The 19,335-nt window shown below is 29.5% G+C and overlaps 1 protein-coding gene across 1 annotated transcript; it reads left to right on the plus strand.

Annotated features, from left to right (window-relative positions):
* Window positions 1-15,560: 15,560 nt before the first annotated feature.
* On the plus strand, window positions 15,561-19,181 carry LOC140873636 (delta(12)-fatty-acid desaturase FAD2). Its single transcript, XM_073276828.1, has 2 exons — window positions 15,561-15,709; window positions 17,841-19,181. The coding sequence occupies exon 2, from the start codon at window positions 17,852-17,854 to the stop codon at window positions 19,001-19,003; it is 1,152 nt and encodes a 383-aa protein (XP_073132929.1). The 5' UTR covers window positions 15,561-15,709; window positions 17,841-17,851; the 3' UTR covers window positions 19,004-19,181.
* Window positions 19,182-19,335: the final 154 nt, after the last annotated feature.

Consider the following 19,335-nt stretch of genomic DNA (forward strand, 5'->3'; position numbering starts at 1 on the left):
GTGATGCAAAGGCAAGTTATAACACGATGTATGAGCAATATATAAGATAAATATGCAGTAAAGACTAAGGCACGATTTATGGAAGTTCGAAGGCTTAATCCTTCTACGTCTCCCCTTCTTCCACTTAGGAAGGAATTTACTAGAAGACTTTGGTTATTACAACGTCTTGCAATACACCCACTTCAGACTTAGGACTTATCCAATGCCTAATCCGAAACTCCTAGATTTACACAGATAAGATTCTCAGTTCTTATCAGACTGGTGGAAGCTTTTAGAGTAGCTTCAAGTCTCTTCAATAATGAATACAGTCCGGTTGAGCTTCTCAAACTGCAGAGCGGTCGAGAGGCTTGGAAACCCTAGGATGATCCTTGAAGATCAGATATGTAAACTGTAGGCGAGGGTTTATTTGAGCAGCAAGTGAATGATCTTGTAAGTGTGCTCAAGTATTGCTTCAGTATATCAGATGAGGACTTCTGATAGTATTCAAGTGATTGAGTTGATTGAGATTTTTCGTGTTGCTTGTCTTCTTGTCACTTCTTGAGCAATCTTCCCTTTATATAGGTCAATCATCAACGTCTTTATTTTGAACGTTCTGATGCTGCATTGAATGCACATTTAATGCTTCATAAATGCATTGATGATTCTGCATGAAGATCGTACACTTCTTTAAATGCAGACAACTTCCAGGGTCCAAAACTGGTATAAACGGTCGAATGCTTTATCTGTAGCCATTCTGCGTTTTTGCCATTTTAGTGCAACCTGTTGTCTCGATGCAAGAGTCAACAGATCTTCTGATACGCCGGTTTATCTCTCGATGCAAGAGTCAACAGATCTTCTGATACATCGGTTCTGCTTTTGATAAAAGATCTTGCAATGAACGTCTTGTCTCAAGTATTTGTCTTGAGATATCTTGATAAGCAGTTGGCATTCTACCGGTAGATAGATTTATCCTCTGCTGGTTTGAATAACCAGTCGATAGGCTTGTGACTGCAACCGGTCGAGAGACAAAGGCGGTTGACAAGCTTCCGGTAGATAACTTGAAGGGTTTAGACGGTTGCGGTAGGAGTTGTAGTAGATTCCTGAAATACAAAAGATTGGCAGCACATTCCTATACAATGAGTTGTTGTTTGTTATCACCAAAATGTCGGATTCAACACACTTCGTGTTTCTAGCTTCTCCATTAAACATGCATTCATAAATAAGGATTTAAATACCTAAAAGTACTGAAATATTAAACGAAAATGATAAGTTCATGAATATTACTTTTTCGATTTAAAATTATATAACCATGTTATTTTTTATTATTTATTACAAATTGTGCAATGCATCTTCTCGAAAAATTTAGATTTTGGTTCAATACTATATAGTCCTAAATCAAAAAACCAATATGTTTGAATTTATCATTTTAGTTCAATATTTTCGTACTTGTAAGTATTTAAATCCTTGTTATGAATGCATGTTTGATGGCGAAGTTGGAAACACGAAGTGAGTTTAATAAAATAATGATAGCAAAATAAAGTAATAATATTATTTTAGAAAATAATTAATTAATGATAATAAATTTAAAATAAAAATAAAAATTAATAAAACGAAAAATATTTGCTAAATATTTTATAATTGGATCTTAATAAAAATTGTGTATTATGGGTTGAATGGATTTAAAAATTATACTCTCAAAGAGTCAAATATGTTTTTTTAATATTTCACAGGGATATTTGGTGCAAAAAAAAAGCAAAATGTTTGCTTAGTCGCATGAGTGACGTGTGCGCAACAATCACTCATCTAAAGATGCGAGTATGCTAATTTTATAAAAATTCAGGGTTGAAGATGCCTATTAAAATTTCACATGAGAGAAGTGTTCATTTTCAATATTTCACATGGTTATTTGGTGCAAATAACTCGTTTCATAAGTGAAAAAAACTTAAAGTATATGTTTGGATAAAAATTTTGTAAAATAGTTTTGAAAAATATTTTTTAAAAAGTTCTCTTCAAATATAAATTTTAAGGAACACTTGAGATGTGTTTTTAGCTGTTTTTATAATAAAACTATAAAAAACAAGGATGAACGACATTGCTTTTGAAATATTAAAATGTTTTTATAAAATAATTTTCCAAATACATTTATTCTTAAAAACAACTTTTAAAATATTTTATAAAAAAAAAATTGAAAACATTTTTATAAAACCGTTTTATAAGTTCACGTCCAAACGAAACCATAATGATTTGAACTCGAGGTTCTAACCAACATAAATAAAGGATTGATTCGATTATAATCCCCAAGTATTTGATATTGGTTTTACTCTTTGCCCCAGTTATTCACTGGTGGTATCTGATTGTTCTTCTCCCTTGATCTATCTTACTGTCAGGGTAATACAAATAGTATTTTTCCAAGAAGCTGTTTGCTCCACTTTAACAAAAAATAATCGATTGGATTAATGCCAAATCTGATATATCTACAGTAATATGAAGTATATAGTTGAATCTTTTGAGTGTGCCGCAACAGAAAAATTGAGAACGTTCTAAACTATCCAATGTAAACATGTTTGTCGGCAGACAAACTTTCCTCATCAGGCCATCGAACACACCTTGTCTGCAAGACCAAAAAGTAAACAATCTTGTAATCAGAAACCGGACTGGCAATTGTCATTCTAAATTGCATAAACAATGTCAGCGTTAAAATTATATTTTTTGGATTGAATATGGAGCGTTAAAATTAATCCAATGGACATGAGCTAGGGTGGGCTGAAGCCAAGCCTAGTATATTAAATTGTAATTTCAAATTTTTAAAGTGTTATTAGCAATTGGAGTAATTGCATATTATATACGTACTAAGATATTGCACGCATTGCATGCTAAATAGTTTATTTTTATAATAAAATTTTATTTCAGTTACAACTTTCAATTAAAATGATTGTATTATATATTAAATATAAATATTGGGGAGAAAAAAAAAATAGTCAAATTAAAAATAAAAAAGAATCATAATTGAGGGAAAAAATTGAAATAGTGGAAGGAACAATTTTTTTTTTAATTTATTGGCATATCAAGAGACCAAAGACTCTTACATAATGGGGAGTGTTATTCACACTCCATTTTTTTGTTAAATAGACTCCATTTTTAGTTTTGTACATTAATTAACAATTGTACCCTTTATTTGATTGCTCTTATTTTTAGTAAATCAATCAATAGTTTTAATTCCTAAACTGTTACCTAAATATTAACCATTCAAAATTATCGTGTAATTTGTATATATTCTATAATAAATAAAAACTCAAGACAAAAATTAAAAGTGTGATTTGCTTAACTAATTATTGGTTTTTTTAATTTTAATTAAAGTATTATTTTATTTATTTACGATTATTTAAAACAAGTAATGTTATTCTAAAAAAATTTAATTTTGCTTAGATTCCAATGTTTTAATATGTTAATCAATCTTAATTTCTTATAAATGATATATTGCTAATAAAAATTTAAAATAATATATCATTGATAAAATTTATAGTTGAAATATTTTTCAAATAACGCTATTCATTAAATATATATAATTTAATTTAATATTTATTATTTATTATGTAAGAGAATTGTTATTTACACTCCAAAAAATGTTAATCACATATATACACACACACGAGTTTTTATATGGTTATATCCTTATTATATAATGAATCTTTTTCTCTATACTAATATTTCTTTAAAAAAAATCACAAGTTTATCTTATTTATATTTTAAAAATCAATCTTGTTTTTCATATATTTAAAAAATTTAGATTTAGATTTAGATAAGCTATCACCTTTAATATAAAAATATGAAAAAAAAATTAAGTAAAAATTAAAAATTATAATATTGTAATCATATAAACACGTAATCAGTGCAAAAACACCAGTAATAATATAACATTAATAAGAATATCAGATCATTAATTTGTTCACAGGCTAATAAGGCTTCATGTATATTTATTTATTATCTTAATTAATTGGTAATAATTCTTAATAACCAATTGATTTAATGGTGCATGTCTGAGGCCCACTCGTGCAAAGCGTAGCTGGAACAAACGCAGAAAGTAGAGTGAACCAAAAGTTGGGTGCAAATGTTTAGCGAAGTTGGATATGAACTTTAAATTTAGTCCAATGATTTCCTATATTTACGATTTTGATCAATATTTATATCATTTTAGTTGAAAAAATGACAAAAATAAGCATATTTTGTAATCAAACAAGATCTTTTTTTAATGAGAGTTTATAAAAAAGGTTTTTTTCCAAACCAAACACATTATATAATATACTAGTAAAATAATGCACACGCGTTGCGTGTGTACAATAACAATCAAAATAATTTTATGAAAGAAGTTATATTTTAGATGAGAGAAGTTATAATGGGAAGTGGGGAGTAGGAAGTTAGCCTACATGTGAAAGAAGAAATGGAAAAAGAGGGGTAAAATATGTAAGAAAAGATGGTGTCCTCAAAAAGCAGTTTTTTTAGCATGCTCAAGTATTATATAATAGTAGAAATATATATATAGGATAAAAATCACAATTTACAAATAAACAAATAAATAAAATCACAAATTTCTTTTCTTTTTTTTTTTCTAGTGCAGAAAGTTTAATTAGAAACTTGCTCAAATATTAAAAAGTAATATATATCCAATACACCAATATTTACATAATATCGAACCGAAAGTTCATTTGAAACATCATTTGTCATCATCGTCGATCGTCATTATCATTATCTATATTATTTCTTGTGAATAACCAAAATCGTTGTAGAGTTATAATTTTATTTTATAATAATTATAATTATAATTATAATTATAATTTATTTTATAATTGGGATGTTGAAAAATATAATAAATATGAAATACATGGGTAATTTTATTTTATAATGACACTTACACCATTGAATGAAAAGTAGTATGAATGTTGAAAAATATAATAAATATGAAATACATGGGTAATTTTACATGGGTAATTTTTATAATTAAATTTTGAGATGGGAATTGGGACACGAAATTAGAATTTGACTACATGTTTAACACGCAAGTAATCCCATTGGTTTTAGATAAGATAGTAGTTATCACTTACCGTCAAGCTTCAAATATAAATTTGTTCTGGTCATAATATATTTTTACGTGCTAAAGTATAATTTATACTGGTTTAATTATAGTTTTGTACGTGATTCGTTTAGCTACTAATAATAATAATCATCACACGACTTACTCGATTATTATTACTAAACATATTATTCGTAAAAAAAAATGAAACCATTGAATAGCATCTTAGAGATGAAATATTATCCTTAAGGTATTTTCAGGATCATCTCCAGAAAATTGGAGGTCTTAGACGAATTTTTAAGAGAAAACGTATATATAATTTTTTTAAAAAAATATCGATACGATTACTTCATTTAATAATGAACATTCTAAATTATTGCAACTAAAAATAATGACATACAAGAATATTGCTTCTAAAGAAGAAAAAAATTAAAACTATAAAATAACTCAAAAGACCTCCTTAATCTCATTAGTCGTAGATAAATCAGTGCATTATACAAACAAAATAAGAATAATCAAAACAAGGGTGCATAAATAATTTATTTTTGTCACAAAAATCTAAAAAAAAATATAAATTATAATTTAAATACTAAAAAATACGATAAATAATTATAACCAAATTAATAAAAAAAAATCAGTACAAGAGTCAAATAAACAATTAATCACAAGATTCTGATATTATATACTTTTAAAGACAAAAAAACCAATAAATTATTAATTAAGAAATAAACATCAAGCAGTACACAACTATATAAGAAAATCATATTCAATAATAATAATAATAATAAAAAGTTGACCCAATACGAACAACCTAACTCAACTGAGTTGAGCAATAATGCAATATAACGAGAAAGAGAGTTTTTTTAAAAAAAATAATAAACAGCTTTTAAGAAAAAAGTATAATATAGGGTAAATTTCAAATCAATAGCTAAACTTATTATTAACTTATATTTTAACCTAATACATTAAAACTTATTTTCTACTACCTGGAGAGAGAAAATTTTGTTTAAGAATGTCACTTCTACCCTTATCCATTATCTTTCACTTCAATCACTATTAAAATACAAAATCCAATAATAATAATAAATAAATAAAAACAAAAACAAAAAAAAAGGATGAGAGAATGGAATCTAAAAACAAAACAAATCAAAATAGTATTTATATAAAAATTCCAATTAAAATTAAAGAACATAAACCATATCATATACATGCTTATGTTTATGTTTATACAGGAGCAAGAATGTGTCTAGCAAGTAAACACATACTCCAAATCATTATTGGAAGAAATACGATAAAGGATTAAAAGTTCGAATAGGAGATGGATCAATAATCATGCTTAATACATTAGCAGAAAATTTAAAAATAGAAATTGAGGAAACAAAATTTGTAATACCCATTATATACCAAATAGAATCAGGAATTGACATTATAATAGGAAATAACTTTTTAAGAGAATATCTTCCTTTTACACAGTTTGAAGATCACATAACTTTAAACAAAAGATCATCAATGATTTACATTCCTAAAATACGAACAGCATTTCGTGTAAGAAATGAAGTATTTACAAAGAATTTTCATAAACGAAATACAAATCCAATAAAACTAAAAATAGAAAATATTTTAATGATTAATCCTGAAAAAGAAATCATGAAGAAATTTCATGATATTTGTTATGAAAATCCTCAGGACAAATTAAGAAAAGAAAACAATTCATTGCTTCAATAAAACTCAAAGACCCTAATATCACAATTCGTGAAGCACCAAGAAGATGTAATATGGATGATGTAAAAATATTTGAAAAAGAGGTTCAAGAATTATTAAAACTTAAGATAATCATCCCTAGTAAGAGTGCACACTCTTCACCAGCCTTTTATGTCAGTAAGAAAGATACTGATAAGAAAGAATGGTAATTGATTATCGAAAAATGAATAATGCAACAATTATGGATGGATACTACATCCCAAACAAGAATAATTTACTATCTTATATAGGAGGAATAAAATATTTCTTCAGTCTAGATTGTAAATCAGGATTCTGGCAAATTCAGCTAGAATCACAAACACAATTACTTACAGCATTCAGTTGTCCAAAAGAACAATATCAATGGACTGTATTACCTTTCGAACTTAAACAAGCTCCAGGTATTTTTCAAAGATACATGGATGAATCTTTTAAACCTTATGTAGATTTTTGTTGTGTTACATAGATGACATATTAATTTACTCAAAAAAATTGTATCCGCATTATAAAGACCTCATGACAGTATTAGATATATGTCATAAGGATGGAATTATACTTTCTGAAAAGAAAGTACAATTGTTTAAAACAAAAATAAATTATCTAGGATTACAAATAGAAAACAGAAAACATTGTTTACAACAACATATACTCAAGAAAATTCATGACTTTCCTAGTGAAATCAAAGATAAAGATCAATTAAAAAGATTTCTAAGATTATTAACATATTCTGGAAATTATATTAAGAAACTTGCAGAGATAAGAAAACCTCTACAAGTAAAACTTAAACAAGACTATAAGTGGAAATGGTCTAAAGAAGATACTAATTATATTGACACTATTAAAAATAAGATAATTAGTAATCTTCCCGAATTATATTTTTCTTCAAATAAAGACATAATAATAATTGAAACAGACGCTTCAGATGAATATTGGGGAGCATGTTTGAAAGCTTATACATGAGAAAGAAATTTAGAAGAACTTACTAAAACAGCTACAAGGAATAACGAAGAATTATGTAATTATACATCAGGAACTTTTCAAGGTTCACAATTAAATTATCATTCAAATGAAAAGGAATTATTAGCTTTAATATTCACAATTAGGACTTATGAAATTTATCTTATTTCTAAACAATTTTAGTAAGAACAGATAATATGAATTTAACATATTTCAAGACAAGAAAAATATCAAGAAATGCAGGGAGAAATGCAGCAAGGTTAATTAGATGGCAATTGGAATTGAACCATTATCAGTTTGAGATCCAGCATGTCAAAGGAACGGATAATTCATTACCCGACGCATTAACCAGAGAACTTCATCCAAATTATACTATCCGTAGTAACGGAATAATAAAAAAGATCCTAAGAGATCCAAACGATGACCTTGAGTCATTCGAACTGCCTTAGAAAGCATGGGGAATATAATTGATGAAAATAGATTTATATTCAGAAACATGAATTATTTTATGACTATAAAGTCATCCGAACATGCCTCAGAAATCATGGGGAATATAAATTGATGAGATGAGATTTATATTCAGATACATAAATTACTCTATGAGTAAAGATTCGATTCTTGTAAAAGAATCTATAAATGCAATGATACGCATAATAAAATTATTCGAATTACTCACGAAAAGAGTTATTTTACTAACCATTATATATATAAATATGTTTTCTTGTGCAGAATATAATCAAGTTGGAGCAACTAAGTCAATTAAAAGAACAATTGATTGAATTACAGGAAGAAATTCAAATTCTTCAACTAAAAGAAAAGAATTTGAGTAGAAAAATTCAAAGAACAGAAGAAAAGATGACAACTTCATCATCATCATCCTCACCAAGAACACCAATCAAAATGGAAACTCGATCCATTCGACAAAATAATGGAGATAAAAGAAAAGCAGTCAGTGGTCACAGCCAACACTGACAAAGAAAAAGAAAATGGAAAAGAATCGGTGGTCACAGCCAGCACCGAGAAAAATAAAAAAGAAAAAAGAACGTTTAAAAGCGCCATTGAAAAGAAAGAAAGAAAGATGGTCAATTTACGACCACAAAATCCAATTTTTGAAAAAACAAATTTTTCAGAAAAATACAGGACTGAATTCTTTGAAACACTAAACTATTTGAGAATGGCTAAACCATCTGCAGGATCCTGGCTACAAACTTGTGACACACAGAGCATATCGAGAGCAAGAACACTGCAAGGTGCTCCAGCGCATGAAGTCGCAAGATTCTTTTCAAATGGATTATTAAGCGGATTGGAAGTCAGTCCCAACAATCAAGAAATAGAACTATTGTCATATCAATTAAGAAATAGTATCATCCAGTTCAAGAAAGCAGTCTTTAAGGACGATCCAGTATTAACCTTGAATATTCACTCAACCCTTCCAGATTGGGATAATAACAAATTCTATCAACCAATGGTATATATTCAATGTCGAAAACAAAAAGACAAGTTCTTATTCGAAAGATCAAATGAAGAAAAACTAGTAATGAATATCTCAACACTTCCTGAGATAAGAATAAAGACATTGATTGGCATGATCTCAAAGACGGGAAAGATTGATGGAAACTCAAAGGTTAAAATAAATTTTGCAACCAGTAAAATTTTATTAACCACTGGACACAAGAAGACAATCCAAAAGAAAGATCAAGCCCTGTTAGCTCAATTCAAAGCTCCGATCTACGAAGCAAGAGTTGACATGACCAGAGAAACTCAACAAATGCTATGTCAAAGACTAAAAACAATAATTTTCACTCACAAATGTGGACATTGCCAACCAATTCAGACAAAAGAAGCAGCTGTCAAAGAGGACAAACCAATAAAGAAATGGTCTGAATGTGTCAGTGATTCAGATAGAGACACAATGTAAAAACAAAAGAAATCATGGACCACACCACATGTGAAAGGCATCAACTCATATGTAAAATGAGTTGTTTTCCATTATGTAGTGTCGGGTGGTCCCCCTCTTCCTTTATCTTAAAAGTTTGTATGCGTTTCTCCACGCTTATAAAAGTAGACGTTTGTGTTGTAAATGAACGAGTGAAGTTTGAGTATCTCTCTCTTCTTAAGTTTCTTACAATTTGGTTCATACAAGACGTATGAAAACTATCAGAAACTAAGAAACATAAAATCAGAAACAAAATTAAGTCTTATGGCTAATAACTAAACAAGCAGGGCGTAAGGAGGATAAGGTTGGAAGCCAACCATTGAAGATTCATGGTTAGAGTAAATCAGGAAATCCATAGAGCAAGTACCAGTTGATCAAGTGATCGTTAAGGGAAAGCAAGGATTTGGCCTCTGCTCAAAACTAAGACTCATTCAATCAAGGTAACCTTCTTGAACCTCATGTTGCCCTTAATTTAAAAATTATTTGAAAATTTTATCATGCCTGGAATGACTCTCAAGCAAGAAGTAATCGTACTAAATAAGAAATTTCAAAATTTGAGAAATAAAATTCAAATTTTAGAAAATACAGATCCAGAATATATTCAGATCTATAACGAGATGAATACAATAAATCAACGATTATTCATTATAGACAATTATATAATTGTTCGATTCGGTGAACATATTATACAAGAAATATATAATGAATTGACAATGAAAATAATAACGAAAATATTTAAAGATCATTAATCATGTCATCATCCTTTATAAGAAATGAAAGATTAATAATAAAAAACTGGTTTGAAATAGAAGATGATCATGAATATGATACATTTCATGAATATCGTTTAAATACTTCTGATTTAACCATATTCGAATCAATTTATCAACTAAAATTTGTAATAATAACCTATGAATGGAACCAAATTAATCTGAAAACATTTATCTATTATAAATGAATCAGATCTGTAAAACATGAATGAGAAATTCATAAGAATTCCGCAACCTGATATCAGAGCGGTTAAAGCAGATTATTAATGCCTGGATTAACTTTAGACATTGAGATTAAAAATTTATTTGACAAAATAATCTTACTAAAAGATTTACATCAAATAAATCAATTATGAAATAGAATAAAAGATCTTCAAACCTTATATTTCAAAAACCATAAAGTAGAACATTTTTCAAGCAACTGGAAAATGATAATTAAAATTTCTGAGAATGAAGAAATTGAAGATATAAAAATCTGTTATGCATAAAAATAAACTTTGTTATCGAAACCCGATCAACAAAAACAAAATGGTAAAAATAACAATTTTTACTAAATGAAAAATGTATGAAAATACAAAGACAAATATCTTTAATTTATATTCTCAAAATATAAATTTTGATATAGAAAATTGTGAAAACAATTTGAAACATCTCAAAAATTGTCAACTTTTAATTGATAATTTCGAAGATTACCAGAATCTATTAGAACAAATAGATTCAACAAAAAACCTTTTAATAGCTTTAAGAAAATTAAATTAAGGAGTTCTATTATCTGTTAAAATGACAGAAGTAACAATTCCAAATTAAAACAGTCAGATTGATGAATCTGAAGAAAATCAAGAATATAATTTGAATATTATATTCAATCAAAGTAAGTTTGCTGAAATACAAAAAATAAGATTTTCTAATTCAAAAACTAATCTAATAGATCAACCGGGAATATTAAGTAAAATTTCAAATTTGATTAATCCTAGGAAAAATTTAATTTATTATTCGATTCATACAAAAGAACGATTTTGTAAAATAAATAACGAATTAAGGTCTAATACTCTGAAGTTATTAACAACTCAAGATATTGATATCATCATGGCAAAAGACAGTGAAAAAGAATGATCTGAACTAAAATATGTTCATATCGGAGGAAATGAAATAATAGTATCAGCTCACTACCGAGAAGGAATAAATACACCAATAGAAATCACAGTTCGTGACAAAAGGATACGTAATTTTGAGGATTCTATCCTTGGAAAAATTGAAGGAAACTTATGCTACAAAAAGATGAAATTTTGTATTTATCCACAATACAATATATCTTTTTTTGATAAAAACATAAATGACCTTTTAACATTAGATTATTACTTTTATAGAAATAATCTTATGTTAACAGGAAACCATCTGATCAATATAAACTATGTTGTCGGTTTAGCAATTAGTAATAATTCTCAAACAGGAATAATTTCAACAAGACCAACTATTTCTGTTGAAAGAATGTTTGAAAATATTACAAGAATTGAACACCCTCGAAAAGCATTTATTGAAGAAATAAATCCATATAAAAGATGGAGTTCAGATGACCTCCAAATCACAAAACAGTCTGTACCAAGAAGATCATTATCATTTGCTAGAAATGATGAAGATATTCTTGAAAAGATTGGAACCATGAATCAAAATATTCTTAAAATTAAATAAGCTATTGTTAATGAGTCAACCTCATCGCAATGACGTACTTAATAAAATTAGAAAAAGATCTAGGAGATTTAGAAAATAATATTAATAAGATCAATCTATCAATACAAGAATTAGAAGAGAATTTCAAAGAATATATTGATTTAGCAACGACTAGATTAATAATTGAATAAGAAAGACATAGTAATAAAATATTAAACCATCTTAAAGAAGTTCTTCCAATAGATAAAGGAAAAAAGAAAATGAAAGAAGAACCACCATTCAAAATTGAATCATGGTATAGAAATCCCCTTAGTTATGGCAAACATAAGTATGGAGATGTTTAGTGAAACAGACCAATCTGATTTTGAACAAATAGGAGTAAATACAAAAGAATTATATCATTCACATCAGGAATCAGAACAATACAGAGATGTGAATATTTCAGAATCAGAATCTGAAGACGATTCTAGACCACGATTAAATCTACGAACGAATGTAGAAGGTAGTGGTGGAAGAGATAATGAAGAATTTAAATATAACAGAGACCAATACTATGGATCTTATAAAAATGTTAGAGATATTCTTAGAGAATCAAAAACATCAGGATTTGTGAAACAGAATATCTTAGATTTAGGTTGTTCGACAGCTAAAGAAAGAAAATCAAAGATAGATCATTGGGCAAATGAACTATCAGTACAAATTCAATTACACCATTATTAGATAAAAGTGAGAATATTCAAGTTTTAACTCATGGGATGATAAAAATGACATTGGTAGGAGCAGTAAGAACATGGGCTGAAAATCTAGTAATTACTAATCTACCACAAGGAATGACAGGATATCGATATTTCGAACTATTTGTTGATGCCTTGTACCAAGAATTTTTAGGAGTTTCTAATAATGACGCTAATTTAGTAGCCAAAAATATAGAACAAAATAAAGCAATCTTTATTCTGGATAATATAAAATTATGTAATTTATTTTATCTAGAGGAATTTATATGTGATTATGAAACAAACTATTATCAGTTATTAGATGCTGATAAAAAAGAACATTATAAATTAAGTATTTTTAATAAAATACCTAATATACCAATAAATAGTAAAGATGAATTCTTAACTAGCGCTTATGTCAAAACACTAGAAGGAGCTATTAAATTTATTAAAGATGTTATAACAAAAAAATGTCATGAAGTAACATTAAATAAAGAATATCCAAATCTTACAAACAAAACAATAAACTTTGTTGTGAAAAAATGGAATTCACAGTAAAAGAATACGGTTGTAAAACAAACATGTCACACAAACATTTAAAATGACAGAAACAAAATAAATTTAATAAACCTTATAAATCTTTTAATAGGAAATTTATTCCCTATAAGAAAAAGAAATTTAGAAGGAATTTCTTCAGAAAACCTTATAAAAGAAAATTTTATAAAAAGTTTGATAATACAAAACCACCTTGTCCAAAAGGTAAAGAAAAGAACTGCACATGTTGGTTGTGCAATGAAGAAGGTCATTATGCAAATGAATGTCCAAAACGAAATGAAAAGAAAAACAAAGTTAAACTTTTAGAAGAATTATACACTCTTGGATTTTATCCAATAGAAACAATTGAATTTTCATCAGACGATGAAAATATTTATTACCTTGATGAATCAAGTACATCTAATGATTTCAAAAATAATAATGCTTCAAGATAAGACAAGGGCATTTTTGAAAAATGCAACTCTAGGTACTAAACTCAAACTTTTGTTTGACTTGGGTACCTATTTCGGAAATTAAGTTGCCCAATATATTAACTACTTTTTCAAATTTTAAACAAAATAATTAGAAGATTTTATAATGTTTTAAAACTTAAAAAACAAAACAAAACAATAATAATAATAATAATACTAAAAAGATTTTGAAAAAATTGAAGTCCTCGCCAAGAGGAATCCCTAGGTGAGTCGGTGTCTGCCTATGCGGCCTCCTTTGGAGGATATATATTCTTATGTATCAAATGACGTTTTTTTTTTTTTTTTTATCAATATATATGTGTGAGACATGAGATTTATATATTTTTTTTCATGGAATATGATTGAAGTATCTACATTTCAATATTTTATTCGAATAGAAAGAAATTTATCGTACTATCTAGCCACCATCTAGTGCATGTCCAGCTCGATTATATATGTTTGAAAATTTGATATTGATACCCAAGGAATAACGGGAACTTAATACATATTCGTTGTTGTGGCACATGCATTGTGTTTTGCGTGTGTAAAACACGAGAAAAAAATTACAAATTTAAAAATATCTAATACTTAATAATTTCTAAGACAAGGGGTGAAAATTATTAAAAATTACATATTGAGATTTTGAAACGAAGGAGTTTCTTCCAGAATGTGGGTGGTGAGAAAAGAAGGGGTGAAGAGTTTGAAATTGAAGCCATTTTTTTTTTGAGATGTGTGTTTTTATCTTTATATTAACCTACACATACAATACGATTACATATAAAGATTGAAAATGAAAAACAAATAATATCATGTGTATCTTCCAAAGTTCAAGAAAGTAATATACTTCACTTAACTCTGAACATATTTTACATGCACTAAATAAAAAAAGTGTTTGGAAATATTTTAATAAGCCGATTCTCAGCTTATCTTTGTGAAATTTTGAAAATTTAATAAAGGAAAGTTGATCACTTTTTGTAAAAACATTTATCAAATTTCAAAATTAATACGTTCCCACATACTGATACAATAGTTTTGGAGAATTGAAATCACAATGCAGAAGCTGTTGGGGAATAATTTTTTCTTTTCAACAAATTAATTATAAGAAATTAATAGCATCGCGTGTCCAATACATACCCGACACCACACAAGTTGCTAATTGCGTTTATTTAAAAGAAATCATGTCACAATCTACCCCGACTTGGTTAAACTTTTCATATTCAAATCCATTTTCCATACTTGTGACTATATAATATTATATATAAATATATAGTTTTGATCGCTCGGATATCCATTGTGATTTGTGAACACATACGCAGGTAATGTTTGATACATCCAACAAATAAATGTCATGTTTCGTAATCGTTCACATTGAATATCCAAAAAATCAAAAAATATATATATATATATATAGATATGTGTGCGCGCGCATTTATCTTTCTATACTATTAATTAATTAAACTTGAGCAAGATATGCTGATCAATTCGGTCCATCCATATATGCATTTCATATCACGTAGCACTTGATTTTTATTAGATTTATTTCAACTTCACGTCATAATGGTATTATATCAAATTAATTATATTTTACGTGTATAAATAAGTAAAAATATATTATTCTAAATTATTATTTTATTATATATCATATAATAGAAATATATGAATTTGAAATAGTAAGGTAAGCGTAATCTAATCTAATATTAAAACATAACAACGTGTCGCGTGCCACATGATATGTTCATGCATTAGAGGGACCTGTGCTTTTTGCTTATAAATACGCACCCGTCTTCTTCCCAAATCTCAAAACTAAAGTGTTGGGGCACAGACAGATCCGAAGAGAAACATCCACTTTATTTATTTTTTTTTTCATTTTCCAGGTAATTTTCTCTGTCAATTGTTCAACATGCGCACACTCATACTTTCTATAGATCTAGTTTCGTCTCGTGTTCCCTCTTTCTGTTTTCCGATTGGTTGAAAACTGCTAACAAATCTTGATGTGGGTTGTGTTGTTTTGAGATTTGTTAATGTGCCTTGTGATTCTTCTGTTATTCTTGCATGTCGTTTGAGTTTGAGATCAGAGATTTGAGTTTTGGATCTGGATTTGCAGTTTATTTCCGCCTTCTCTGTTTCATAAGGAACACGCTGTTTTTTTCTTTTTCCTTTTTTTTGCCTGTGGGTGCTGTGTGAAACAGTAAAAGTGTGATATTTTTCTACAGTGACAAGTTTGTTACCAATAACGAGGAAAAGGGGAAAACTGGGTGGGTTGATCTGTACCAAATTGATGCATTGAAATGGCAATTTTGGTCCTTTGAACCTGATTTGCTTTATCATGTGATTCATGTCTCTATCAGATTTAGATTTCCACAATAACAGAGTGCGTTTGATAAAGATGGCCTCCTACAAAGTGTTTTCTTTTCTTTTCATAAAAGTCTCTTTCAATTAAAAAATTTTGATTTTTTTTAAAAGTGTATCCTTATAAAAATTGATGTATGGATACAGAAATTTTATTTTTAACTATATTTAAAAAGATAAAATCGAAAAGTTAGCAAAAAAATGTAATTTTGACTTTTTTTCTTTCGTTTCTTTATTTTTTCTGCCCTATCAGAATGTATAAGCTGATTCTGATTTGTTTAAAAATATACAAGGAGAAGGCATTTAAAAAGAGCCAATGTATTGCATTGGGGCTTCTGTTTGTATAGGTACTGCTTGTATTCTACGTGCCATTTTTGGGGGGATCAGGCCTTGCTCCTTTTGTCCCCCTTTTGCGTCATAACCACATGATTGCCAGCTAATATACTCAGGTTTCCCTGTGCTTTTGGGGTCGTGTTCTTGGGCACACAAAAGGTGTTTGCTAATGTTGCTTATACGAGTAATACTACTGATACTAACAATAACATAATATAATATTCTATGGTTTTTACTTTAAAAATAAATAAATAATAATAATAGTAGTTAAGCCCGGCACCCATATTTATTCTGCCACGACGAACTTTCTTTAATGGGAATGTAGATTGGACATTCGAGATAATACTAAATTATTGTCAAGTTGTCAACTAACGAGTGTGCCCTGATGCTGCCCACGGATCGTACTCCTCTGCCCCCATAAAATAAATGGCCATTTTGGGCTTAAATTTCCATTTATTGGGCATTAATGTTTTTAACTATGTCTTGCATTGGTGGTATCGAAATCTTGCATCTTCCTCTTGGATATCCCTTGTGCTGTCTTAATTTAGATGCTTCGATTACTTTTGCATAATATAGAACTTGGCATTCACGTTCCTTTCGGGTTTAGTCGTTTCTTGACAAATAGTTGCATATTTCTGCTGGTTGGATATTCTTCTAAGCCGGCAACACATATTTTGGAATTATTGAAAATATCATACAAGTGTCTGATCTGATTTTTTTTTTTTTTTTTATGAATCTCCTTTTATAAAAAAGCCACGATTTAGTTTGCATGTACATTGATGATCTGTGTGAAATTGTTGGACTTGACCAAATTGCACCAAGTATTTCTACAAAACCCCGATAAACTTATTAAGCTCCACTGTAGCTTGTACGTAATCAGTTTGGTATGGTTGTTTTCCTTTGACTCAGAAATATAGTCAGCTAGACGCTAGTGCATCTTCGTTGCCTAACTCATATTTCTTAATATGTTTGGCCTATCGCACTTTCTTGGATGTTTACCACAAGTTTGAGTCTGTATGGAAGTAATTTAGTTGCTGTCCCAATACCTTGTATTTTAAGTTGCTTGACTGATGACCTATACTCGTAGTCATATTAAAGGTTTAACAAATGTTTTCTTACTACCATTTCAAGTTTTGTACAGTTGCATTCAAAGATATAGTTTTCTTAGATAGACTTTGTATAATCATATGTTCACATGAAATGATTAGTCAGAGAGTTTGCAATCTTGTACTACTCATACCTAAAACGCGTGGAAGTAATTGAGCGATACAAGTTTGCAGTAGTTTGGAAACAATTTGTCTGATAGGCTTGAGCTTCTTGCAGGTCGCTGAACAATGGGTGCTGGAGGCCGGATGTCTACTGCTCCTCAGGGCAAGAAGACAAAATCAGGTATCCTGGAACGAGCACCACACTCGAAGCCTCCATTCACACTCGGTGAGGTAAAGAAAGCCATCCCGCCCCATTGTTTTCAGCGATCTGTTCTCCGTTCTTTTTCCTATGTCATTTATGACCTTGCAATTGCCGCTCTCTTCTACTATGTCGCAACCAATTACTTCCAAGATCTCCCCTATCATCTATCATATGTCGCTTGGCCACTTTATTGGATATGCCAAGGCTGTGTACTAACAGGTGTTTGGGTCATAGCTCATGAATGTGGCCACCATGCTTTCAGTGACTACCAATGGGTTGATGACACAGTAGGCCTTATCTTACATTCTTCTCTTCTTGTCCCATACTTTTCTTGGAAATACAGTCATCGTCGCCACCATTCAAACACTGGTTCACTCGATCGTGATGAAGTGTTTGTGCCCAAAGTCAAGTCAAGTCTGAGAAGCTCTGCAAAGTATTTGAACAACCCACCGGGCAGAGTATTCTCACTCATTTTCCAGCTTGCAGTCGGCTGGCCTCTGTACTTACTATTCAACGTTTCAGGAAGACCCTATGACCGATTTGCATGCCACTACGACCCAAATAGCCCTATCTACTCAGACCGAGAAAGGGTTCAAATCCTTGTTTCTGATGCAGGTGTTCTTGCTGTCACGTATGGGCTTTTTCGTCTAATGGCAGCTAAAGGATTTTTTTGGGTATTCTGTGTTTATGGCGCTCCATTACTTGTGGTTAACGGGTTCCTAGTTTTGATCACATATTTGCAGCACACTCATCCTTCGCTCCCTCATTATGATTCTTCTGAGTGGGATTGGCTCCGGGGAGCTTTAGCCACAATGGACAGAGATTATGGTATTCTGAACAAAGTGTTCCACAACATAACTGATACTCATGTAGCACACCATTTATTCTCGACAATGCCGCATTACCATGCAATGGAAGCTACCAAAGCTATCAAGCCAATACTAGCTAATTACTATCAATTTGATGGGACTCCAATTTTCAATGCAATGTGGAGAGAAGCAAAGGAATGCATTTACGTCGAGTCAGATGAAGGCAACAAGAACAAAGGCGTGTTTTGGTACAATAACAAGTTGTAGACTTTTGACGGAGCTGGTACTGCCTGGAAAAATGGAATAAGGGAATTTCTGGCGGTAAAAGTAGATTTGGTTTCATCGCAGATTAATGTAGTAAACCGTTGTGTTTGGTGTACTTTCCAAAACCTCTCCGCTTATATTATTATTGATTATTGATATCGAATAAGTATTTATTTATTAAGCGCACTGTTGGTCATTGAAGAATTTACAATCTTAAGTCTGTTTTCTAAGCATCAATCTTGGAGTTACAGTGCAGTAGAAGCAACAGAGACAAGCTTAAGCATTAAGCATTTAGGCTCCGTATGGACAAGTATTCATAAAACGTTTTTACAAGT

This window comes from Henckelia pumila, unplaced genomic scaffold (genome assembly GCF_033568475.1).
Source record: "Henckelia pumila isolate YLH828 unplaced genomic scaffold, ASM3356847v2 CTG_80:::fragment_1, whole genome shotgun sequence".
Lineage (NCBI taxonomy): Eukaryota > Viridiplantae > Streptophyta > Magnoliopsida > Lamiales > Gesneriaceae > Henckelia > Henckelia pumila.

Coding starts and splice junctions, on each gene's coding strand:
- LOC140873636 (XM_073276828.1), top strand. CDS start 17,852: ATGGGTGCTGGAGGCCGGATGTCTACTGCTCCTCAGGGCAAGAAGACA.